This window comes from Cinclus cinclus, chromosome 1 (assembly GCF_963662255.1).
Source record: "Cinclus cinclus chromosome 1, bCinCin1.1, whole genome shotgun sequence".
NCBI lineage: Eukaryota > Metazoa > Chordata > Aves > Passeriformes > Cinclidae > Cinclus > Cinclus cinclus.
In genome coordinates, this window is record NC_085046.1 from 137,003,368 (window position 1) to 137,030,761 (window position 27,394).

Here is a 27,394-nt window from a genome sequence, read left to right on the forward strand (position 1 = left end):
CACTATAATGAAAATGATTAAAGTCAGTTCTTGTACACCCTTGTAGCAAGCATGGAGGCTCGTCTAACAGCACCTTTAACCAATTATTTAATATTTAGTTATTTAGCCCTATTTCCCTGAGCAGTTATGCTGAGGAGCTTTCCCTTCATGGATAGATTTTAAAAAGCTTTAAGTATTAAAAAGTACTATGAAGACATTTAATGCTACTTAGCAAAAGCTGGTATAAGTCTACTGAAGGGATTGACTGGTATGTATAGCAATGTTAAGCCTGTGGAGAAGTAACCTTAGACTTTAAGGTTTAGAAGTGTAATATATTAAAAATATATTAAAATAAAATACAGCAGGTTACCTTATTCTATGCAAATTAAACCTGGAGTGTGGCTTCTGTATTAGAGAATTCACTTGCACAAAATGGTTCTCCTAGATTAAAGTGTGCCAGAAAGAATGTAGTGATAAAATGGTAGCTAAAAATCAGCTGAGTCTGAGAAACACATAGATGACATTGTTGCCAAAGCTCTGAGGACAATGTGATCCTAAGGCATGTTGCAGGGCAGAAATTTGCCCAAATTAAAGAAAAGAAAATGACCTTTTAACATGTGTATATTTAACACGTCTAGCTCTTATATACAATGTGCATATGTTCACTACACCCCTGCAGCAGTATATACATATACACATCTTTGCACTCTTGCCAGTTATGTCTCTTACACAACAGCAGAGGTATTAATTGTCCAGTAACATTTTCTCAAGGTTATTCGGCATGATTCACTGCATTCTGGCTAGCTTTGGTGGGCCATGTCCCAATGAATTATCTTCCTCCCCTTCTGGCCACCATCCAACTGTTCTTTTTTCTTGGTAACCCACTCATTTAAAAGGAAAAAAAAAATAAAGGAAAAAAAAATGAAAAAAAAAAGAAAAAATAAAGAAGAAAAAGAAAAAAATAACAAGGGATTTAATATTGGATAAGGCATGCTCTCTATACGAAGTGCTTTATAGGTCTTCACAAGACATTACAAGCTATTGAATTCCCATCAAGGAAACCTATTTCTGTTTAATTGTGCTAAGTGCTAAGGTTTACTCTTTAGGTTTTCCATTCTTTTCAGCTTGTGCATTGTTCCTGTGTAGGCCCCTCTGGATGTGAGTTGTGAAGTCATACTTGTCCGTGCAAAGATGCTGGCATATGCTGCACTGGAAAGGTCCACTGTCACCATGGCAACTCATATGCAATGCATACATCACTTCATCCAGAAAGACAATGCCACAGTGCACACACTTGGTAGAAAGTTCATCTTGAGTACTTCTATCAACTTTCTCTGTTTTTACTACATTCAAGGGACCTTCATTTTTTACATTTGGTGGTGCCTTACTCTTTTCCTTGGAGGCACCATTTGCAGTTGGCCCAGGTCTGGAATGCTTTATCGCCAAATCAAGAGGAATGTCATTGTCTGATCCAACAGCTGAAAAATGAGGAGGCAGATTAAAGGTGGGATAAGGCACATAGTTTTGGCAAGGATTTGGTAGGCCAGGCACATGACTCAAGTAGTGTGGGTTCCCAGGAACAGACAGCTTATATTTACTCCAGAATCTCAGCCAGTCAGCTTCACTCTGAAAGTCATTGTGTACAAACGGAAGTCCAAAAAGTGGGTACTGGTATTTTTCAATAGGGCTTCCAGGTGGAGAATAGTTTGGGTGTTTCACAGGTCTCATGTATTTTTCTATTGGGCTGCCTCTCTCTGAGCTTCCTTTCCCTTCTGATATCGATGAACTGTTTCCTGGGTCTCCAGTACTTTCCTGAGGACTTTTTATCTGAATGTGCAAAGGTTGCATCCTTTTGTGAATATCCAGAGTTTGGCTGACCAGTATTGGCTGCTGAGCAGAATGGCTTTTAGTCAATGAACCTGGGGCCTCGTATTTACTGAGGCTGGGAAGCTGAATTTCTCTCTGATGACCTTCAGGTAAATGATCCTCTGACCTCCTCTCTAAGGGGCTTCCATTGACTTGCTCCTCACTGCTACCCCTCTGCTGTTTGTTTAGCTGCTCAGCCTGAAGTGCCTCCGGGTTAAGGCGCTTTCTTGTTCGTCTCCTAATGATCTGTTCACCATTGTTCTGTTTAATGATGTTTAAAGGCCTGGGAGTCTGCATGGAACACACAGAGAATGAACAAAAGGAAAAAAAAAAGGAAGACACATTAAACAAATCTGTAAGACCTCACTCATGCATATTTATCTTTTCTTTTGTGAAGAGCTATATTACAACAGTGTTATGGGAATGACCAAATTTCAATCCAGATGCTGGTTCATGATCCCTCATGTGAAAGGAAACTATAAAATGGCTTGTTTTATCAACCTGAGTCAACTCTCTTAGACATCCTGTACCTATTTACTTAAAAAGGCATGAAGTATCCAAGTTGTCTCTTAGTCCTAAAAAATTCTGGGGGAGACACTGAAAGTGGGTGCTGAGAGCTGGGGGTGAGGTGGGAGATGCAAGGCCCTATGCACTAGTGTTGTTCCATGCACCGTGCCACCAGAGCTGCTCTTGGACAGGGGTTTGCACAGCTCCCGCTGGGACAAGAACTGAGCAAAGAACTTACCTTCATACTCACCCTGCTCTGACACGGACAGAAAATACAAGCACATACAGGGCTTGCTGACCACCATTGCTGTCACAAAGCAAAAGGTCCACTGTGTGCTTAGTGGGATGGTGGCGGCTGGAAAGGGACTAAGGAAGACGGAGAAGAAAGCACAGGAAAACCATGCACCAAAAGGTCTACCTCTACTTTGGTACCAATTCCCCCTCCTTCACCTCAACTGCTGCATTGCTTTCTAAGTGTGACTGACGTGCTGCTAAGTAATGAGGGAGAGAAGGTATCCCCCAAAGGGACGGAATCTGTAAAGAAGTATCACAGAGGGAGAGGAAGAACCAAGAGAGGTTTCTGTTTCCATTTGCTACTACCCCACACCAGCTCATGTTAAGTGGCCTGTTAAGAGAAGTGAAAATACCTTCCTGAGGAAAACAAAATAATGGTACAAGGAAGGACAGCAGTTAGGTTCCCCTTTTTAAAGGCTCCCCAGAAGAAAAGCAATAGTATCTGAATGAAAAATGGTGCTGCACCCTCAGTATGTTTCTCTACCAAGCAGATGGTAGAGCAACAACAACAACCAACAACAACAACAAAAACAAAAACAACAAAAAAACTGCCTAAAAGTCATTCAGTTTGGTGTGTTGGCAACTGACATTTTTCCTCTCAAAGGCACATAATCCTGTTTTGGTTGGAGGCCAGAAAAGTGCCCCCCGCCCCAGTACTCCACTTTTATGTTTATGTAGAAATTTTAACATTGTTCAAAAAGCAGATTTAATTTTGGCTTACAGTCAATACCCAAAGTAATCTATACCTTGAATGTAACTAAATTTTTAATATACTCATAACTTCATGCTAATATGGAAACATCCAGAGCTGGAAAAGCACCCATTCTATTATTTGTAGAGATTTAGTCTCTCTCTTGAGTTGCCATATTCCTCTCCTTTCACTTATTTACTTTCCTGCAGCTGGCTTACTCTTAGTGGTTAACTACATTTAAGCCAGTGCACCTATTTTTAAAGATTTTACTTTCTATTAAAATGCTGAATCAGAAATATATACACAGTCTGATTTAGATTTTTAATAAGAGAAATTTAAACTTGGCAGAAAAACAGCACCTGAACAAGCCTCCTCACACAGATCAAAGTTGAGACAAAATAGTGTTAAAAAAATTGCAATATTTTTAATGTAAATTCTATTCAGATAAAGATTGTAGTTTGCACAATCAATAGCCATTTTACATGCATAGGCATATACTTTTTATTATAAGGTCTTTATTATTTCCTTGCCTTTTTATGACAATTGGAACTCAAATGCTGTGTGAGGTCTTACAATGTTGTTGTTCTTATTAAACGTTAAACACTACAGACCATTTTTATATGGCTTCCACATAACCCTCCAATATTTTGGAAATACTTTTAGTCTTACTCTTCATGCTACAGGAATGAAGTCTGATTATGGAAGTAGTTGAAAGAAACATCTTCCAGCCTGAGATTAGGGACCCTCACACACTCTACTTGAGGTTCCAGCTATTCAAAGTTATTGTAGGTTCCACTTTATAATTCTTCAGTTTGCCAGTGACTGAGCTCATCTGATTAAACCAGCCATCAGATGATTAAAAGGTACTCTTTAGTGCTGTAAATCTATTCATTTTCCTTATTCATAGTAGTATGGTGCAGATAAGAATATCCTGTATTTGGTTACAACCAAGGCATATAGAAAAGTTTAAGGTCACTTCTTGATTTTCAGCAGGGCATTAAATTTAGAATATAGTGGAAACATTACCAGAACTTAACTTTTAAAATGTCCTGTATCAGATACTTAATTATATGTTAGACATAGTATATTGAAGATGATCATATATATTTCTGCCATCTCTGTCTCAACTGGCAATCTCCCCACTCCAATAATATGAGTAACTTAAAAAAAATTAAAAATTCAACAAATGCTTCAATAAATTATTTTGATTAGATTTCTCAAATGCCATGGGAAAGTGGAGCCTCCTCTAGACTAATCCTAGAATATGTTGAAATTCTTCATTGAATTAGTCCAAGGATGTTGTCAAGGAATCACCATGGAACAAAACGTAGTGTTCCATGACCAGGTTCAAGCTATTTAAAAATGAACTACAGCACCACAATAATAATGGTCAAATTAATGACTGGAGATAACAAATGTGAATTCTGTGTATATGTTTGCAGTAAGATGCAGTTTTTCACTAGAACTATTTTAATAATATACTCTTGGACTATAAATACACATTTCTTAACATAGTTGTTTGCATTAAAGGAGAGAAATGTGAAAAATGTGGCAAGTTTAATATAAATTACCCCTTAGATAGATGGAACACTTTTGAAAGCACACTGAAAAATTACTCAAGGGTATCATAGAAATGGAAATGTAATTTATAGCAGAAATCACTACCATGTTAACATTTGTCAGTCACTATCACCTAGTAGTATCTGATAGATCACAGATTTTTCTTCTTACTAAATGAAAGTGAAAAAGGAACCTTAGGCTTGAGTTAATGAGGATGGTAGTGCTAGACAGTAATAATCCAATCAAAAGGGAGCTATATAAATGTGCAGGTGAGTATTACTCAGAAGTGTAGCATAATTTAGATGAACAGGGGTCTTACAGAAGGGAATTCTATTCACTTGGATATAGTTTTGGACATTTCCCTAATAACTGCATAATCCTAGACCCCTTAATTCAAAACCATACATGACACATACTTACTGTAATTTTTCCTGAACAGACAGGCAGACAGATAAAAGAAACTTTCATCTTTCAGGTGTCAGCCTAAAGAGCAACCCTTTGCATGGGACTGACTCAAAAGGTGTCCCAAAGGAGAGATTTGCTGGATTACTTCAGACGCCTACTTATAAAGGTGTTTCTATCATACCACAGCAGAGTAGGGCTTAAATTCTTTTTGTTTGTTTGGTCCAAGTTCAATTGAAGATATTAATGTCAAATGTCTACTGAATGGCAGCTTACTGCCATGCTTGTACAGTGGACCTCAAAGATAGTGCCAGCTTCTTGCTTTTGAGATGCATAAAATAAACTTTGACATTGTATTTCTAATAAATGTTGCTGAAAGTGCACTAGCTCATTTCTACTGGTTCATAAGGATGATCCAAGCTGTACTTAAATTCAAAACTGATTCTTGTAGCTTTTATCTATTCAAAAAGTTATACTGAAAATCATGGCAAGATCCAACACTACAACTGAGGAAAGTGTACTTTAAAAAGGGTAAAAGGAGTCTGCAAATGGAAGTTCTAAAAATAACCAGACTCAAATGTTAAATTAAAAAGCCAAACTGTCTTTCTTAAAATCTTTGTGGATGTTCACCACTGATCAATTTCCTCAAATCAGATATTTTATCTACAACTTTGAGAGGTGTCCAGGAAGATGATACCTGGAGCAAGACCCAGTCAAGATGCTGGCCAAGACCATGCATTAGTCCATCTTCTTAGATATTATTGGCCTGACTGGGCTATTCTGGGCCTTGTAAACAGTGAATGACCCAAGAATGACACACATGGCAAACAGAACCAACCCTTCAGACTGGTGACAGTCATGCTGCTTTTGAAAATTGTGAAATTTTTTTGTTTGTTTGTTTTCCTAAGTGGGCTGGTTTGGTGGATGTTGTGTAAACATTATTGTATGGGCAGTAGACAAGACCATTGAGAACCTTCTGTCTCAAATTTAATTTCTGGAAAACATTTTTTAAAATGCACACTCTCAGTCACCACATTTATTTCTGAGTTAGGCTCTAAGCCTGATCTGATACATTGCCCTGGCAAACTCCCAAAGACTACCTCGGTTTCCATTTCTGAATAATACTAACACTTTTTAATTTCATGGGAATGTTATAAAAATTAATTAATTAGACACCTGACTCTCCTATGTGTGCCTATTAAAGACATATAGTTTAATATTTAACCAGTGGGTTTTAACCTAAAAGATTCCAAGAGTTTTGGCACTGATCCAAGGAAACACTTCAGCATGGCTTTCCTGGACCTGGACCAGAGCATTCAACATCTTTCAGGATCAAGTCAAGTGTCAATAAGATGAAAAGCAATATAGAGAGACTGTGATGATTATTTATTCCCTGACTGATCCTGAGGGATGGTGAATCCTCCACTCACCAAGTGATGAGTGCCTTCAAGTGAATAGCTTCCTTGATGAGTTATCTTCTAGCTGACTTTAAGTACTGTAGAAATAAGAACACAAAACCCCACCACCTCATATCTCCAGGAAATTTACTATTAAGAATCAAGGAGGTAAGAGATGTCAAAGTATAAAAAACCTGTTTCAAGCGATATTTTAATATAGACGTGATGATGTCTAATTTCAGGAATTCTGGTTTTTAGTATGAGGACTCCAGAATTTAGAGAGCTTTCATCACAACATATCATATGCCTCTAACAGGAATTCCCAGAAAATAAATAATTTTCTCCTCATTTGGTATCAAAATAATTAAATGCATCACTAGTGATCTCAAACACATCTACTCACAGCATCCCAGGCTGTTTCATAATGAATCACATCTGATCCCAAAGTGACCATTCTGCAAAACCCTGTTAGGAAATTAACTGCAGGCTAGGGAGTGGTACTAATCACACAACCAGACAAGACCACAGCTGCCCAGCTTAGCTGTGTAGCTCTTTTTCCTACTGAACAAACCGGTAAGTTCTTCCTACCGAGTGAAGCTTCTGGTAGAGGCCACACGCGTTGCATACATATCCACCATTTGCATTCTTTCGCCAGAGAGAGGTCTTTGTGGTCAGGCAATTGGCACAGAAAACACCCGAGCCTCTACGTCTCTGAAATAGGGAAGAAAAAGGGAAAAAAAACAGGTCAGAGGTGAGTCACATGAGCTGTGGAGTTAGGACAAATCAACACAGGAGTTTTGTCTCTAGACTGGCAACAATGACAGTATAAAACCACACTGCCCATAATGAGGTCAGGTTCAATTGTGCTTAATAGGCACCACTGATTTTCATTATAATTAACCCCAGAGTGATGGATGAGGTGTGTGAAACACCAAAGCCTTTTCAGAATAACAACTTTAACTTTTTGAACTTCAGGTTTTGTGCATTTAATGATAGTTTCTAAACAGCAAATTCTGAAAAACCCCTTGGAAGCTGACAGAACATTCTGTAAACTCTCCTGGTTTCACAATAGATTATTTCTTTTTAGCTAGCTTTATTTAAAAGTGTGATTGGTAACAAGAATTCTCAAATACCACCAGTTCAATTAATTACCATTTATACCTGTGTCATAGTAATTCCTTTAACAGATATTATATTTGAATACATGATATTCAGTTTCAGTCTTTTCCACTTATTTCTGAAATCAGTATAAGCTACTACGTAATCCTGCAGCCCACTATGAACAAATAAAAGTACAGTATGCTTGAATGAGACCTCTTCTGAACTTCATTTGAAACCCCAGAAAACACTGTCTCATCAACAGATAGATTTATTTATTTATTTATTTGATTTTAGTCAGGCAAAGAAGGGCACAGTAAAGCTTCCCTAAATTGATTTTAACCAGACTGAGCTGTACATTCATCAGCTTTCATAATGACTCAGGAATATTTAAAAGTAGGCATGTTTATGAGTATTGCTCATTAAATATTTTCTGTGGAGTAATGATTTCATTAAACTTCTCATTTAAACAAAAGTCAGGCTGTGTTTGTGGGCCCAAATACTAATAAGCAGGAAATTGAATTCTTTTGCTGAGAAGAAAATTCAAATTTTAACTCTGTTCCCTTTTAGCAAAGGGAAAAAAACGATCAGTAAGAAACCTTCAGCATCTAAGATAAGAATGAGTGAGTACAGGGAAAAGCAGTCTGGGTGAAAACTAATTTTATTACAAATTAAAAATTACTAACACTATAAGTAAAAATTTCAGGGTTTCATAAAATTTAAGTAATTTATTTAACTTTAGCTCATACTAAAGAAGATTGGTGTTCATGCCAAAAAAATACAATGGTTATAATTGTACTCTGATACATTTCAAATGGAAAGCTTTCTGCAGACATAATTTTGGCTTCAAGACTGGAACACTTTCTTGGCATTGAAAGGGCATTTGATTCATCGGGTGTTTCACAATGTATCACTAAAAAGACCTGGTGAGCAGCCAGTTCCCTATAGGGTAATTTTTCCATCCAGATGCAAGTGCTATCAGAGGCCCTCGTCAGCTAAACTAATTATGATCTTGCATTTGCTGATGCCTGCTCACTCTAACGTTCGACATCCTCCATTAATCATCAATACAAGGAAAATGAATGAAACATAAAGAAATGAGGGCTGGTAAGCTGCACAGCCATAAAAATCTGAAATGAGTGCAATAATTTAACAAGATTGGGGAAATGTTTTTAGTGAGCACAAAGTCAGGCTAACAATTGCCCTTTTAAACCAAGAACACAATTTCATTTGTAGAGCAGGTTGAGCTACTCTAAAGTGATACAATAAAATCAAGATTGTCATCAAGATAATCTCTCTCTCACTCCTTTACATCATCCCCTACTTTGTCTCTTAAATCCGATGTAGCGGTAAATGACATTTTTCTCAATGTAGCTAAGGGGAGTACTAAATGGTAGTTGATGTCCTTCACAAACATCTAGTTGTGCATGTGAGATTCAGCTCACCTGGAAAGGTGCAGTCATCTACCAGTACATTGAAGGTCCCAATTATTTTTGTGGCTGGATATCCTCGACCAGCTTTACCTGGCTGCTGAAATATTTTCCATCAGAGTACAATAAAAGCCTCACTAGACTAATCCCAATTTGGTCCACTTGGAGGGTGAGAAATTTCCAAGTGGAAATGACTGTATATGGCCAGGATTCAGCTACAACTGCAGAACTGTTGCTTTTCATTCCTACTTCTTGTCTGCTGGCCTATAGTTTCTTGGTGCAGTGCATTAACCAAGTGGAGCCTTAATCTGAGTCAGTCTTTCCACCGTTTTATTTCTGTTTGTGTTCCCTGAGTTTGGGTAATACCCTCTACAAAGTCACGAAAGCCTATTAAAATACAGAGAGAGCAGTCTAGTTTGTATGCTGCATTTCTACACACCTAAAGAGGGATAAAAGGTAAAGTTACACAGAAATGTTCATTAAATGCAATGGAGCTAGTACAGCTTTAAAACATTGACAAAAGCAACTTATTTCTTCTCTCTTTTCTAAAGAAAGATCTGATTCAAACTGGGTATTAGTTGCAGTGAAATTGTACAATGACTACAGCTGACAGCAACCTACAAAATACATAGTAGTATCTGTATGTGTTGAAATCCTGTAACTCTGCTTATTCATTACTTAAAAATATTTATCTGTTTAAAATTCCAAATAGTCCACCTTAACATCCTTCCCTAAATTTAATGCGAAGTATGTAAATTCATCTTTTGCGCTAAGTGTTGCATCTAATCTTTCTTTGCCTTCTCTCATCTCTGTATTATTTAAAGACCTTAAAGGATAATTAACATTGATTATTTCAGTACTGAAGTGTTTCAACATATCTTACATATACTAATAAACGAAGAAATAAATCACCTCTGGAAAAACTTAAATGCTGCTACTTTGTTGAACATTTTGGTTATGAAACATCTATCTATATGGAGACACACAGCTTTAGAATGGATTTCCTGTCACAAAGCAGGACTACGGCAGAATTGGACTAAAGATTCTTGACTCTCAGATGCTACTAACCACAGAATGGACCTGACTGTCAAAATACATATCAGAAATTTTGTTATCTGCAAGAAAAAAATGGAGGGCCTTTTTAAAAGCCTACAATGTAGTAATCCTATTATCTTAAACAAATACAGTTTCTTAAAAAGAAAACCAACAAAAACCTAGGCCTTTACTTCCCATATACCAAGTTTTCTAAGTTATTGGTCAGCAGAAATAATTTTTTTGTTGCTGTTGCTAAATGTTAATTACCAATTCTACTGTTTGTGATGGTACTTCTGCATGGGTCTGTTTGGCTTTGCATACTCATTACTTGAACTAGTCAATAATATTGGCCAATATTCCTGCTTTTCTGGGTAGTTTTGCAAAGAAACAGGCACTTGAGCTCAAATCCAGAAAAGTCTATGCAGCTGCTATGGCCCACAGCCCCCATGAGACCTAGCCATGGGCTCTACTAACCACCACCACCAGAATTCTTAAGAAATATGTCAGAGAACTTTTGCTCTCCTTCTAATGTGATCTTACTACAGTTAATTTCTTAAATCAGCACAGTAAAGGTAGGTCAACATGACTAAGTCATGAGAGAGTCTGAGCCGCAGATAAAACAGTTTCAGTCTGTGACCAACGCCACTAGCACTAGCTGGAGCTATCAATGAAAATGTCATGTACATCCTTGGAAGAATAAGCCAAAAGGGTCTAAATAACTAAAATATGTATCTACTAAGTCAAGCTTTAATCATCTGCAGCCTTACAGCCACTACATTACAATCCCAAATCCTGAAGGGGCCAGTGCAGAGAAGAGCCTGTCTCTATTTCCATTCCAGTTTCGAGGTCTGGGCGTTTAATATCACAGTTGTCTCAAATCACATTAGGCTGAAACTTGGCATATGTTTTTGTCAGCCCAGATGTAGCTTTTTTTTTCCTTCCTTGGTACTGAAAACTTTATTTAAATCAGTTCAGCTGTTTATAATTTGGAGATCGGCCAAACTGGGGAGTGGGGGGATAAGAGATTTCAAGTTTTTCAGATAACTTTCTAACAAATCTACAGAGTGGCTTTGCTCTGGGGAAAAAAAGAGTATGCACACATTTTAGTATTTTAGTAGTAGCAAAGGAACAAGCGGATTATTATTTTTATGTAGCTAAGTTATGTAAGTTTGTAATTATTCACAGAATATGTCATGCAGACCTCTCTACTAACTGTTCTCCCTCAGTAAGAACCATGATGAAAGCATGTAATTGCATAACAACCCTTGATATGCAGAGTATTTACTCACATTTTTTATGGTTTCATATCTTGACCATTTCAAATTGAACAAGTCTTTAACTTGGTATACACAGCATCAAGCCTGAATGCCTGATTTTTTTTAACTCCTTAGATGATTTTCACTAGGTCCCAATACTTCATTGAAAGAAGGCAATTAGTAGTCCTTTCTGCTAAGCAATAAACCAGCAGAGAATACAATAACAAGTGATTTACTCAAGTGTCTTGCCAGGCTCAGGACCTTCTCCATAAAAACTGCTTTCGATTTTAAAGGATCGACTCTTCAGTTCACATGATTCCAAAATTTGTAGCAATGCAGAAGAATACCTATACTCCACATTATACAAAAAGCATTTCATAATGTACTGAACTTTCAGGGTTTTTTCCAGTGGAACTTCATGTAGCAAAATATATCCTGTAAGAGCACAGCCAGAAACACTGCTCAGGAACTGAGACTTTTTAGCTAGACGAAGCAATGGTGCCTGACACTCTGCTAGTGCCAAACACATCCTGTTTTCAAAATTTCTGCCAGAAGATGCTTTTAGAAACTCAAATAGGCTCCACAAGCAGCAGCCAAGCATTTTTCTTACATCACCCTCTTGGTTTTGGACATAACAAAACTTGTCTTACTGCTGATTACTTTCACTTCTCCAACACAAAGCGACGATATGATGAGGACTGAGTGGATTTTTTACCATCTCTGGCCTCCCTAATGTGCCAGAAACAGAGCACACTGTAATCATGGCTCAAGAACATGAGGTGCAGCGAAATCATAAGTGTTGCCCAAGAGTAAGCATGTGCCTGACCTATTTCTAACGATGAATTCGGGAAAGCAACCATATATACCTCACTGAAAAAAAGGCAAAACGCTGGCTCTGGATGCTCTCCGGCAACACAGGAGGTCCAAAAGGAAAACTCCAGGAATCCTGCACAGATGCTCAGTATGAGCCAGGTGACTTGCTGTGGAGAGCAACAATTCTAAGCAGCTGGTCTTATACCTTTAACATCAGGCTGCTACCACACAGTACAGAAAAATAGTATAAAGCACTCATGATTGCATCGTTGTTGTATTTGCACTGACGTAAGTATGAAAGAGTTTCTTATTCCACTACTACGTTATTCCTGCTTTGTTATCCTTAGAAAAGCAGGTATTTTATTATTTTGAGTTTTGGTGAGGTTTAGATTAATTAAATTTAAAACCTGGGCAGCAAGATGCAGGCATCTGGATGTTGGAGGAAGCACTACTTTCTTCTGTTTAAGATAGGAAAGGCATCTTTCAGACCTCATTTTGTTAGGTTGCAAAGGCACTCAGACCTTTCTGAATGTTTTTAATAAGAACTGCTTTCTCTGTCTACTGTGAAAACAGACAGAACTATGTTTCTGTGAAGTTTCATGTTTTAAAAATTTAGTTGCTTTTGCTGTAACTATGTCTAAATTAAAAAGAAACTCATTTAGGTTTTCTTTCTTTATAACCTCAACAGCTTTTAGGAATACACCAGACACAGCAAATTTTTGTCCCAGAAGTGAAAAACTGAAACACAAAAAGCAGAGTATTAAAGTAGAAGTTGTTTTCAACCTTAAGTATGAGCTAACAGATGCCCCTAAGTCAATTTAATGTGCCAAATCCAAAGTCTTTATATAAGACATTTTCAAGAACAATTGCATTAAACAGCTGTATTTCAAAGACACATAAGAATGACATTAAGAAAGACAAGGCAAGAAGAAAGTAAAAATGCCAAAAAGGAAAGTCAAAATTACACACTTAATTCATATAGAAACTTTAGTGGAATTTTTAATGCTCTATCATGACAGCATCTTTTTATGATATATACTGTACCATAAACTTTTAATGAGAGGAATCAGGGGGGTTTTAGGGAGAGAAAAAACCCAGCAGTAAATTAAACATTACTGCTAGAGCAGCCTTTCAGAATCCTACCCCGACCCCTCAGGGAGAGTAAATATTTTAATGTGCATGTAAACTGCAATTATTTTTTTAACAGCAACAAAAAATGAAGATGAGTAGATTTTGTCCCAGATTTGAAGCTGTATTTTGTAAAGCTACCTTAGAGACAGCGGCATTCACTACTCAAAAAAACCCCTTATCTCCAACTCAAAAACCAGGCAGCAAACAAAAAAGTATTTTTGTGTTGTATTGAGCAAGAATGTTAAATAAGATACTAGTTTAGGATGATTTGTACCGAAGTAAAATAATGACTGATCAAAATAAATTACTAAATTAATAAAAACACAGCTATGAAAAGAAGACAGTAAATCACTTGTTGGAACTCTTCTCTGCCGACACCGCCTCACCTTTACATCCTCCCTCAAGTTGCAGCTGACCCAACCCTTGCCACTGTGCAGGACCTTGCTTTGGACACCACCTTGAGCCAGAGCCTGAGCTCCACAGACAGGAATTTACCATCGCTTCCATCTTCTGTTAGCAACCATATTCAACTATAGGATCACTTAAATAACCATAATACACTTTACAGTGACTTGCTCATTTTTCATTCACTTGAGAATTTATCAGTGAAAATCAGGTAGTTCAAATCACATTTACTTGTCACTCCAAACAATTACGGAATACAATTTCTCAGTTTCCCCTCAAGATCTGCAGTGGCAGAAATATGAAAAAATAAAACTTTTTCTGATGGTGAGATTTCCTTGTCACAGTTAGTAGCAGTTAATTTTTAAACATAGTGTGTTAAGAATGTATATAATTTTCTGACAGGTCAAATACACAAAGACTAAATAGATAAATGTATTTTTTAAATGTGTATAATTATTTATATAGTTATACCACTTATTTATGTTATGAGGCATTTGTAATGAACAACAAGAAATATTTTCTGATTAGCTATATGTTAGCATGGTTTTCTAAGAGCTAAATAACCATTTTACACAATGTATGATTTTTTTTTTTCCTAAAGCAGTTGCCTTCAGCTGTCTTTTACTGGATATAATGTATGTTTATGGTCTTAGCCTTCAATTTGCACAAGGTGACCACCATTCAATCTCTTCCAGTGGCTCAAAGCAGCCGGCACACTGTGGTATAGGCTCATTTCTGATGTATTTTGCCACTGAATATCACTGCTGTAACACAGAATTCCATGGAGGCAACCCAAAAAATTATTTTTAAGGTTTTATTAAGACCAATAGCAAACAGCAAAAAGCAACCTGGAAACCTGCATTTCCCGCACAAGAATGATGTCACTTTGCAGCAACTGAAACCTATTCAAGAGGAATAGAAATTCTGCCTCCAATAATTCACCGAGTCAATTACACAGGAAAGTACTGTAATGGGCTGTCCCCCGTCAAACAGCTCACGTACACCACTTCCTTCTCAATTACCAACTTGTCTGCATTGCCATCTGTAAAAACGAACACATACCTTGTGCTGCCAGTTTCTGCTCTTGCACTTCCATTAGTGGAACTGGCTGCAGCTGCTCAAGAAGAAAGCCCTGATTGTCTTTGTTTCCCCTCCATGTAGGCACCATTTTTCTCCTTTCCTTCTGTACCTCAGCTCAAGGTAACACATTATCTTTGTTGAGGTGTGTTCACAAGTCTTTAAACTAAAGTCTGACTAAATTTGAGTCCTGTTATCTTTTCACAATTTATCTAACACAGTAAAAAGCTACCAGCAGCATCTCTTGCATCTTCACTGGAATTATGGCATTAGACTTGCAGCAGGTTTTATTAATCCTTTTTAAGTACTGCTGTAAAAATTCCTAAGTTGCTGGATAAACAACTTCACACTTTTCTAAATCAGCTTGACCACTCAGGCAATTTTAAAACAGCATCTATGTGAAGCATTCAAATATAAGATTAAAAAAGAAGTCTAATTTAGGAATAATAATAATATGTGCAAAAAAAAAAAAAAGGTTAAGTAGACATATTAGTGTACATAAGCAGGACAGAGGGAGCCTGGTTTGGGAACTGCAATCCTGGCCCCATAACCTTTCTCTGCTTGCACTTTGCTGCAAAAGGTTCATGCAGCATCTCTGACGCTGAACGGCTGCTTGAAACCTCAAGCGCTCACAGAGAGACCACTGCTCCTTCCCAAACACCACATGCTTCCAAACAAAATTTTCTTAGAGAACAAAACTAAGTCATTATGAGTCTCTGGCATTTTAGTTTCCAATTAGAAACACAATCTAAAATGCTATAAAATGTACAAAATTTGACTACTCTTCCGATCAGCCACTGGCTAAAAGTAGGACCCTCAGAACTAAGCATGCTGAAAGTGACATGGAGAAAACTGGAAATGCCTCCAACTCTTTTACTTCTTCGCACAAAGCAAAATTACCCAACCTCTGCTGTCTCAAATGGGGAATCTAAATCAATAGTCAGACTTAGCTACAAACTAACTGACTTTCTGAGATAAAGAGTCATTTATGATGGTGCCTAAGCACGGTATTAGGCGCTTAAATTTAGGCATCAATACCAGAGGATTTATGTACAAGAAGTACTCCATGTACCCCTTCTTTCATGAAGTAATCTTACTCATTAAATGAACAGACAAAACTGGAGCACAGCTCCATCCATATTTCCTTAAACACCCCGGCTTTGACATGGCAGAAGCAGCAGACTGCTTTTGCAGATCTCAGCTACGAGCCAGTATGTAACTCAACATGTGATAGTAATTGAGGGTCCCAATCCCACAAGTGCTCTGCTGCAAGCATGAGCACAAAGCTGCTGGAGTTCTCAGCTTCTGGCATCTGTTCCCACTTCCACAGAAATCAGATGGGCAAAATTAAGTTTTGAGGAAAAAAAATCACAGACATTTAAAAAACATTCCCTGACCTTATTAAAGCCCACGTGATCTCTATTTATATAGAAAATAGCTTAGAAAGCCAGCATCTGAGAAGAGGAACTCTCATTTGTAGATTTTGGCTGAGGGCTGCCAAAATCAGCAGGGGAAAGGCTCCTCAGGGGTAAAAATTTCAAAAGCCATTAAGAGTCTTAGAAGCCTCAGTCCCACTGACTTTTGATCACATATACCCTTCCAAATTTGCACCCCAAATCTGGAAACTACAGTATAAGAATAACTTTTAATTCAAAGTTACAATATTAGGATCTGAAGTTTACACAGAAGTCTTCAAGACTCAAAGAGGAAATGTCAATTAGGTGTCTACTCCTTGGTGAAAATCAGTGAGGTAAAATTTACCTGTTACTTGTACTTTTAAAAAAATTCCCCTTAGGACCATTAATTTTATTTAAAGAAAAAAATGTAATGAGAAAATATTTCATATGTGTAGCTATAGCTCATATACTTACACTTGCTCAGGAACTGTAATAACTAGAATTTGAGTCTCATGTAGTCCTTGTGAGAAAGCTGTTCCTAGTGTAGGATACAAAGCAGACTATGTCCACCTTTATTTTCACTACACTTAGAACTGCAGTCTTATTGCAGATCTTGTTACGTGCTGTCGCTAGAATCATTTCCATTCAGAAAAATCAACATTTGCCAACCCATACCACACAATTACCATAGTTATTTCCTATTGTGAGCTTAGGGAGAAACTGTGGTATCCCAGACACCACGGTGTGGTAAATATTGAAAATTAGTGGCCATTTTATAATGGACATTTTCATCTAATCCAATCCATTCCAAACACTTCCAGATAAAAAGACAATATGCCAGAGTCTATGTCTAAGTGGTTGGTTCTAACATAATCTTATTCCATCCTGTGATCACAGTTTCAGCAAAAACACCTGATGGCTTCCTTTCTGATAGCTTTAGGAAGTAAGAATGGACTAGAGCTGTGATCAACTCCAACACCTACCTAAGGAAGAAACTCCTGATAGAGAAAAGAGGAGGGGACAAAAACCCAAATACCACCTGTATATTTATATTTTTTTAAAAGCTAACCCATCTCTAATTGCCTAGAGCCTCCCAGGTTGCACTGGGCAAAGCACTGCCAGCAGGTCAAGAGAGGTGATCCTTCATTCTGCTCAGCCCTTGTGAGGTCACACCTGGAGCACGGTGTCCAGTTCTGGGCTGCCCAGTACAAGAAATACCTGGATGTATCAGAGAGAGTCTAGTCAAGTGCCAAAGAGATGATTATGGGACACAGTCTTCTATCATAAAAGGAGAGCCTGAGAGAGCTGGGACTGTGTAACCTAAAGGAGAAGGCTCAGGAGGATCTCATCAGTATGTACCTGATGGGGGAAGATAAAAACAGAGCCATGCTCTTCTCAGTGGTGTTCTGGGAGAGGACAAGAGGCAAAGGCACAAACTGAAATACAGGAAATTTCATGTGAACATAATGGAAAATCTTTGCTAGTGTGAGGGTTGTTGAACACAAGAGCAGGCTGTCCTGAGATGCTGTGGAGTGTCTGTCCTTGAAGAAACTCCAAAATGACAGGACACAAAGCTTAGCACCATGCACGGGCTGATCTTGCTCTGGGCAGCTGGGTTGGATTAGATGAGCTCCAGAGGTGTCTCCCAGTCTCAACTCTTCTGTGAAGCTTTCTTCAGTGAGAGGCTGTAGATTGTTTGTCAATCTTCTGTTCCATTAATTTATATCCATTTTAGCCTTAATTGTTATTCATTTGCTTTGTAACAGAAAGTATTTTAAATTTCAAGGCTATAAAAGTATTAATTAGAATAGACCAGACAAAATTTTACAGGTTGCAAGCCACACAGCAATTAAAAATGGAGAAACCTACTTTCAAATTCCACTGTAAATAATTTCAGAATGTTTACAATGAAAATTGTGAAGTATCTAAAGTAGTTTTTCCAAAAATATTTCACTGCTTGCTCTTTCTTATCAAGATCCTAATGCCTACTTGTAAATGAGACTCAACATAAGGTATTATATAGCTTTCCTTAAAAATACCATTAAGCTGAGAAGAAGAGAACAACTGTTCTACATTTTAGAGACATTTCTCCTTAAATAGTGTTTATGTACTGCAAGCATCCCTTCCATAAACAAACCAGGTCTTTGGAACAAGTGAACACAATCTCTGAAGAATCTTTACCAGCTTCTATTTCTGGTACATGATGCACTGTGAATTTTGGGCCAACATGGGCATATGGTATCCTAGTTTGATAGGAAACATTTCATGGAATTCAAGACAGAGCCACAGCACAATGACTGGAGACCTTAAAATCTGTGAATCTGTGATACAACACAGGGTTAAAAAGAAAAAAAGAGAGAGAGAAAGAAAAAACAGAAAAACAGATATTTCCTGATACAATACTAGAGGAAGTAGAGGGATGTAAAAGCACAAGAAAACATATAGTTACAGTAATTGGTGTGTACAAAGGAATACTCTGAATCCCCTGTTAATCAAGCTTAACCTCATTAACCAAACTGCCTTAACCTCTTTTTTTTTCCTCCCCTTTAGAAGAATCAACACATTAGGAAATAATAAAAATAAAATCCAAACCAAACAAACGACAAATAACAAACAATATTTATCTTAGGCACTTTCATGAAGGATTTGAGGCTCTTCTGCCTTTGCAGCCTATGAAGCTGGTATGCCCTCTGTTCTTTCTCTACTCATTCACATCTGCCCAGAGAGAATAGTTATTACTGCACAGCAGTGCTTCCAGCAGCCCTAGTCTAATTGTTCTCTTTCTGTTAAGAAAGTCGCTCTTAAATTGCTTAAGACACCAGCTCCAAAATCTGTATTGTTGGAATCAGACTGCATTTCACCAAAGGAATTGTTTTTACTGCAAGTGGCAAGGGACGGCTTACTGCTGGGGGCAGTCATTCTCTGAAATGGCACAAGCCTGACAAGAGCAGTAAGAGAGAAACACATAACTTAGCAGGGTTTTCCATCAGGAGTTCTGCGTGCCGAGGACAAAATGTACCCACCCTGTCACATACTCAGGCTCTAGTTCAGAGTGCTGTGAAGGACTGAAAAACGGCTTTCAAGAAATCAGGCACCGCCTGAAGGAGAGTCATGGTGAAAACTGTCCTGCCAGCCCACAGCTACCTTATTTTTCACATCCTTTGGAGTCTTCTTAAATGAAGCTGACTGTGCAGAAATGCCTTGTAAAACAAGCCCTCTCCTTCCTTTCTGAAGTGGCATCAGTGAAACAGCTCTGCAGCCTCTCTCCCAAGCGGCTGTGGCTGATCCATACGTAACTGTGAGGCAAAAACCACAGGGCTGCCTGTACGTGTTCATGCGCTCGAGCACGTCTTGGGACACAGACTCAAAGAAGAACTGATTAGTCCCATTCTACTAGTCAATTTATCAGACTTTAGATAGGAAACATCAGGAAACAGTTTCCTTTTTACCTTCCACCTGCCAGTATCAGAATTCATCGGGTTTTGAAATTAGCCTGCAGAAGGCCCACATACACAAATTTGAAATAAAAAGAAACCTTTAAATTTGGGCATGCTGTATGAAATCTACACAAGCTGCTACTTGTGAAGAGTCTATATTCAAAGCCATTTCTGTCTTACTGACAGAACAAAAACTCTGACACTCTTAAGAATTCACTTTTCAATTTAATACAGGTTTTATTTAACAGTGAATGTCAAATTGTTTTCACTCTCTTTCTTTATCTTTATCACTTACTGAAATCTTTAGAAGTGAAAAGGAAAAACAAGTGAAAAGGAAAAATACGTACACCAGAAAGGAGCACATTTATAATGACATGCCTTTTTTCTAGGAGAAAGAAAAAAAAAAAAAAAAAAACAACCTTCCATTTCATCAGCATCTTTGCCAAAAGCCCTTTCAGGAACTGAAAAGAGAAGGGCCTTTATTTCCTACATATATTTTATAGGAAACATTTTTTGGTTCTGTGTCATGGACTAGGATTTCACACCTTTGTGGCTGGTTGTATGGAAATGGACATGACTGTGGAAACTTCATGGCTGTGAAACCCTGATAGTAAAATCAGCAGGAAGATGAGGAAGGTGTGGGGAACACTGAATGATTCATGCAGTAACAACCTCTGGATACTTTGAGGAGATTTTGAGACGGCTGCCAACACTACCTGACTATGACCAGCATCCTGCACCCTCTAAAGCAGGCTGTAAATTTGAGCACGATACAGACAGAGTATTGCTCTTTTAAATAATGCCCACACATCTAAGAGGATGTGACATGTATGGATTTTTATATGGAAAGATCTTTCCAAAATCAGAATGCAATTACAAATGACTTATACCTCCCAGAAATAATTCCTAGCATATAAATACTGGGCCCTGTTTCCTTTATTAATAACAGTCTGAGTTAATGAGGGAACAGCTTCCAGAAGTTACTATAAGCAGTGCAAAGCTAAGCAACTTAGCCACAACATTAAACAAATCAGTGCTTTGCCACTAACTCTTCCATTGCCAAATCAAAGACAAATCCTCTCCTACTTCATACTCAGCTAACCTACTGCATAAAGTACAAGGAAAACAGAAGACAGTAGAAAACCTACATAGCTAGCCCTGACTTGATTCCAGTCTGTTTTCAACATAGAAGAAGAAAAGAGAAAGATTAAAAAGTGACTGCATTGCGTTTGCTTTTTGCTGTGGTAAGAATTTTTTATTGGCCGATTTTACTATGGCCTTGCCATCTACCTTTGGAGCCCTGGCATGTATGTGGCAAAACCAGAGCAAACATGGTAGATTAATCTTGAAGATGACCTGCATAATTTTACATTTCAGGAATGACAGTCCTGAAGCACAGATTGTCTGCACAGCCAGGGCTGTGATCTCTCCTATGTTTCAGGTGATTAATGGCCTTGTAATGGAATACAAGTTTCCTACAAAATGTTATAATCTCTCTACAAATTTGTTCTTGTCTGCTATTTACTGGCAGACTGTAGAAGCAGCAGAGACATCAGCGCTGCTCGAAGTGCTGGGTGCAGTCTCAGGTACACAGGGGAAGGGGCAGGAAGAAGCTGGGCAGGACTGTCACCATCAGTTGCTGGCACCAGAGGGTCCTGGGAGGGCTCTGAAAGGCTGCTGCTCGCATGACAGAGACACGATACTCTGGGCAACTTAACAACTGGAATGAGCTATTTTAAAGATGTGTCAGCCTTCAAAATGGCTAATCCCAGCCCTTGTTTTGAAGTGTTCCTGCAGGACGTATTTGAGGGCGTGCACACACACACGCACACGCGCACACACACACACACACACACACACACACACATGCCACCAATAAGCCAAGCAACACACAACTTTATGGCTCATTTTTGAATCCAGTGCAGTCTGTGGATTGTGAGTAACACAATCCATTCTTATGCAAAAGGCCAAACATCTACAGAGAGCAGAGTGAGAATGAAATTCCTCCATTTTTAACAATGGCTACTCACAGAAGGCAAGATGGGGATGCCCTTGTCTATTACAGCACCACCTAAGATTACAAAGCTATTTAACCAGCAAAGTAGTACCAAAAAGAAAAAAAGAGACAAATTATCTCAACATGCAACTTCAGAAGACATCACTATGTTTATTAGTAAAGCAGTAAGAAATCTAGCACTAACATAGTAAAGACTCCTAGCCACTACCTCTTCTGAGTTTATCCATTAAACACTGCTATCCTGGATAGAGTAAATAACTGACAGGAAATCTACTGCTTATAGTTCAATATTCTTGTATTTTTAAAACACACATCCCTTTTCATGCGTGGATAGCCCTTAATGTGTCTGCTGGAGATCCTGTGCTTTGCATAGAATTGCAAGAAGGGATGTTGGATGATGCTTGTGTTATCCTCTTAAGTTCTAACATATTTTAGTAATAAGTCTCATCAACTAGTGCATTCCAGAATTTATTGCACATCTTTCTTTTACAATTTCTGCCATCAACCAACTAGTTAATAAGAGAATAGGAAGAAAAGTGTGTACAATAGATAACAAAGCATTCCAATATGACACAGAAGTGGGGAAATAATATAATAGCTGGGAATATCAAGCAAAGATGTTAACATTAACTAGGTTTACTTTTCACACTACTTAAATATGAAAAATTAAAGTAAGAAGTTTCTTTATTTTAGTCTCAGCCAATTTTGGGCCACACTGAATGTTAAATAAACTATTATTTAATCAAATACAGGCATATTAGTCTCACTCCTGCTGACAACTTCAATTAGAATATTTTTGCTTCATAAAAAAAAAAAAGAAAAAAGAAAAAGCTCATGATCTTTAAACTACTATGGCTTCTGCACAACATCTGGTTATAATTTTTTATATATTCAACCATCAAACTTCTATCTCCACAAAACAGTTTACTCAAGATTTGTTTTAATTATCTTGCATTTCAAGCTTCATATGGCTTTGAAAAGAGGGTGAAAAGAACACTTATGATGCAGACAGACGCAAACTGAAAAGGACTATACACTGAAAGATGATTTTGAAACAGTTTTTAAAAATGAAAAAAACCTTCCTATAATTGCCAGGAAACAAGTGCTACTTTAACTGTTTCATTCACAATACGTCTTGGCTTGTTCATTAACCATTTTAATGAGTTTTAGCTGGATTCTAAGATTAAGGCAACCCTTTCTATGGAGCCATACAAATCACAAATATGAATTTTCTTTTCTTCTAGCACTGCAACAGTGGGAACACTGTATTTCCAAAAGTCCTGGTTTAAAAGAGAATCCATAGCAAAAAATTCATCCAAATGTGATAAAGCAAAAATAAGAATGAGTTTTATAGCAGCACAGAAAAGCCTTGATAAAAAAAATAAAAAGTTGCAATGCATTTTAAGCATAGGAGAAATCTAATTTATTTTCATGAGCCTGTTCACCTGCTTAAAATTAAACACATCCACAAGCTTTTCCAAGACTGGACCTAAGACTAAAATCAGGAAAATACATGAAGTTCTGTTTTCATTAAATGTTAGAGCCTCAGGCAGCAAAAATAACACAACTATATTTTGCTTTAACAAGTACAGGGGTGCTACATGAAATCAGTGAGTCATCACTACAGTGGTCTTGTTGTGGTAGAATCACTGTAAACTGTGGAGGATATTAAACTTTTTATTCATTTTTTTGCATTACATACATGGATTAATGGAAAAGCATTATGGAAAGTTCTTATTTATTTTATGAAGTAACTGCTTTCAAATCCAGTAAATTAAACATATTTTTCCTGGTTTTTAATCAGTCAGCACCCATGATTCCAAGATAGGATATTCAAAGAAACTTCAGAGTTTTTCTCCTGGAGGTTTCTTCTGATGTCATGATTAGTTTAGACATGGAAGGCCATCTTTTATTTTTCCCTCTTCTTAAAGATGCTCCAAAGAAGCCAGCAGAAGACATAGATGCAAAAGTCCAACTTATACCATGATCAACTTATAAACAGTTGTGTTTTACTGACTCCAATTCCCTCAGACAGAAACTCCCTTAAGTTTGGTACTGGAGCAATACACACAGCCTTTTCAGAATTTAATTTTAATGAGGAAACTTCATTTTAGTATTAAAAATGACTATAAAAGACAATTTTCTTTTGCTTTGGTGAGAAATTCTGGAATTAAACCCATGACAGAGTAATATTTCTAAATGGGTGACCACCAGTGAGTGAGCCACATACAATACATGCATGAAAGAAACTACCAACCCTTTTCAATCCATGACCAACCACACCAAAATGAGTCTAATCTCCAAATCCAACTTCAGTTAGTCAGGAGGACCTCTGAGCAGGCCACCTCACTGAACTCCAAGCACTGCCTCCACTGGGACTGCAAGAATTGCTGAAACACTTCCCCTCTTAGGGGTAATATTTGACACTTTGCTTTGTAACCAGAAACAGGAAAATGCAAAGCTCTTAGAACATGAACTTCATTGATAAAAGTAAGTCACCATTTTCCACAAAGCTTTGGTTGGCACAGAGGATGATGACAGAGATGAAGAAGCTGTATTTTACTGAACGGCTTTGCAATCTCAGGTTCAAAATCCTGCAGCTCCATAAAAGACATTACTGATTCTCTGGGTTACAGTCACCACCTTAGCCTCTCAGCAAAGCTGGCTCATGTGGATTAAAGTGAGGAAACATGAATTATCACTGACCTCACTGACACAGCCTGTGAAGAACAGGCTTCAGTATTCCCTGCCACCTTTTATTTCAGGTATGAAGAGTAGGATCGCAACTCAGAAAAAGAGGAACCAGTGGTAAAACCTATTGCATGTGCACCTCCTGTACACAATCCCCACCAACAATCCCAGGGTACACTTGGAGTGTGGTGGGAATTCAGACACACGATTTTGATTAATGTTAATGCAAGACGTGTGGCCAAATCCCTGTACACTACTTTGAGAGCTTATTCTAAAATCAAAATATAATTAAGGTTGCAACACAAACCAAATAAGGCAGGGAAATGACACTTCATTAGTAACCTTTTGGGTGCAAGCACCATAGGTAACCTGTTGCCTCAGTACTATAATAAAATTTTTAAAGTGTTTATATACCACCACTGTCAGCTGCTTATGAAAATATGGTAAAGACATCCAGGTATAAGTTTAAAAAAGGGTTAGCTTCTGCAACTATAAAAATTCTATAGATTATTTAGTTATGGTACTGTACCAAAAGATTTTGCATACTCTTCCTAATGACACCTGGAGACCAGCACATTTGTAAATTTATATTAAAGAGCAGCCATGCATAATACAACAGACTGTCAATAGGGGAGATGAAGAGCTGAAGGGAGTAGGAATGCATATGAAGAGTCTCTTTAGTCAAGCTTAGAGGTAACACATAAATGATCTAAAGATTGTTTTCAGTTTTCTGCCTTGCACAAATCCGTATTCCAGATCCCTATAACTGTGAATACCAAATTTGAACTCTAGAGTGAGAAAGGGTGCCATGCATAGTCCTTTGTCCCTAGCACTGCTTTTGCAGATGACTAAAGTGGAATTTCTGTGGTCAATCTCTTATTCCTGTTCTGCAGAAAACTGCCAAGCCAGTTTTGGTTTGGGTATTTTTTTTTGTTACTTTTGTTTTATTATTATTATTAATTATTATTAACAACATTAACATTAACACTATTATTCCTGTGGACTGCGGGCAAAGGTTTCTCATCTTCCTCCACCGAATAGAAGGCAATGGAAAGAGGAGTTCTCTGAACTCTCTCAAGGACACCACAGTAATCTTTTTACTAAAACTCTGTAGAAGACATCAAAGAAGCTAATGGCTACAAATTATAATCTGCAACAACCCCCTTTTAGAGTCTTTGCAGTGTAGAAAGAATGGGGTGGTTTTGTGTGTTATATGTGTGCATGAACAATTCGGGGGAAAGACAGGAAGCGAATGATAGCAGCAATGTTCTGCTGTGCTTTATAGAACATGGAGATCTCAGAGTAGCAAACATGCAAGGGTTTTGAGATCGAGCAACTTTCCTTATTATTGCTAAAAGCAAATGAAATTAAAGACACAAAATACATTTCAGTCCTTCATGTAAGATTTAGGATTATTATTGTAAACCTCAAGTACTTTGTGCTTGCATTCTGGACACATGTAATGTTGTTGCTAGCACTAATTTCCAAGCTTTTAACATATGCACTACAAAACAAAATCTGAGAAGAACTGTTGCTTAATGGAAAAATATTAGGGCCATAAATGTTAATCTCTATTGCACGTCTATACATTATATTCCTTGCCATACTTCTAGCAAGTTCTTCTAACAAGAAGAGAGGAGTACCATGATAAATATTACTTGAAGTCTGTTATATTACTTTATAAGTACATTTGGTAGACTCACATAAGACATCTAAATAAAATAATCTAAACTACAAAGGTAATATTTTTTCTTTTAAAAACTCATTGAGTGTGTCTTATATAGATAGCCTTTTCCTTAACATTATGGTCTCTTTAAAAATGGATTAGAGGTACACCGTCTTTTGACAGAGCAAGAAGCAGGAGTGTGCAGACAGCTCAGAGGATGTAATTTTTTCCTTCTAACATAAAAAGATGTGTGAAGTTACTATGGCTCTTCAAAAAGGCCTAGTAATTGAGCCTGGTTATGGTCTCATTAATGTGCAAGTTTCATTTATCACCTTCTTTCTTTGAGGATCATATGCATTGATTCATCAAGACTTGTGACACATGGTTTTCATTTGCTCTATTCCGTGCTTCTTTTTAAATCAGTTTGTACTAGATTGTAAGAAAAAGCCTGAAAGTAAAACATGGTAGCCTCCTGAAAATAGAAATGAGAAAATTTCAGCTTTTAAAGAAAACATACAATTAAATGCAGTTTTATTCTCTTTTCATGCTCTTTACATGTTTTTCTTTCAAGTATGTTTAATAACATGCTTGTTGGAGTTAGTCATAACATAAAAAGAGCAAACCAAACAACCTACATTGAACAGGGGAGATGTAGTTTTCTAGTAAATTCATTATCAGAAAAAGCAATTGATTTTAATTCATATAAATGCAAGTGACAAGAATAACAGAGGCAAGGTCTTTTCCTGCTGATCTACAATATCCATGATAAGTTGTACAGTTTAATAATGAGATATCCTCATATAAATTTCCTTCTGCCTCCTTTCTTTACTTTGCTTTTCTAAAATATGTATCACTTCAAGTATTTCCATTCTGCGTGTCACGGGCAAATGCCAAAAACAGAGAAAGAGAGATCTGATAAAGATAAAGCATGACAAAAGTTTCACGGATAATTGCCTTCACATATCCAGTTCAGCTCTCATCTCTCCTAATTAGCCTCATTACCATACCTTATGACAGACCAGCAGTCACTCAAATTCCCTGTTTTTAATGTCAAAACTATTGCTGACAGGCAAATGGACAACACATGCACTGAGTCTATTCTAGACTATTCTTTTACAAGACTAGCCTCTAGCAGAAAATACTGAACAATAGGTCTTCTATAAATGTATAATGAAAGTATACATACAGTGTGTGAATACTCAAATTATTGTTCTATTCATTGCTCCATCATTTCTTAAAATGAGG

General features: G+C 37.4%; 1 protein-coding gene across 2 annotated transcripts in view; it reads right to left on the reverse strand.

Annotated features, from left to right (window-relative positions):
* Positions 1-547: 547 nt before the first annotated feature.
* TRPS1 (transcriptional repressor GATA binding 1) overlaps positions 548-27,394 on the reverse strand; it is a 169,197-nt gene continuing 142,350 nt past the window's right edge. For both annotated transcript variants that reach the window (XM_062503539.1, XM_062503549.1), the window contains exons 5-6: positions 7,285-7,407; positions 548-2,136 (exon numbers count right to left, since the gene is read on the reverse strand). In XM_062503539.1, coding sequence (XP_062359523.1) covers positions 1,075-2,136; positions 7,285-7,407 — 1,185 coding nt within the window. In that variant the 3' untranslated portion in view covers positions 548-1,074. The remainder of the gene's footprint in view (positions 2,137-7,284; positions 7,408-27,394) is intronic.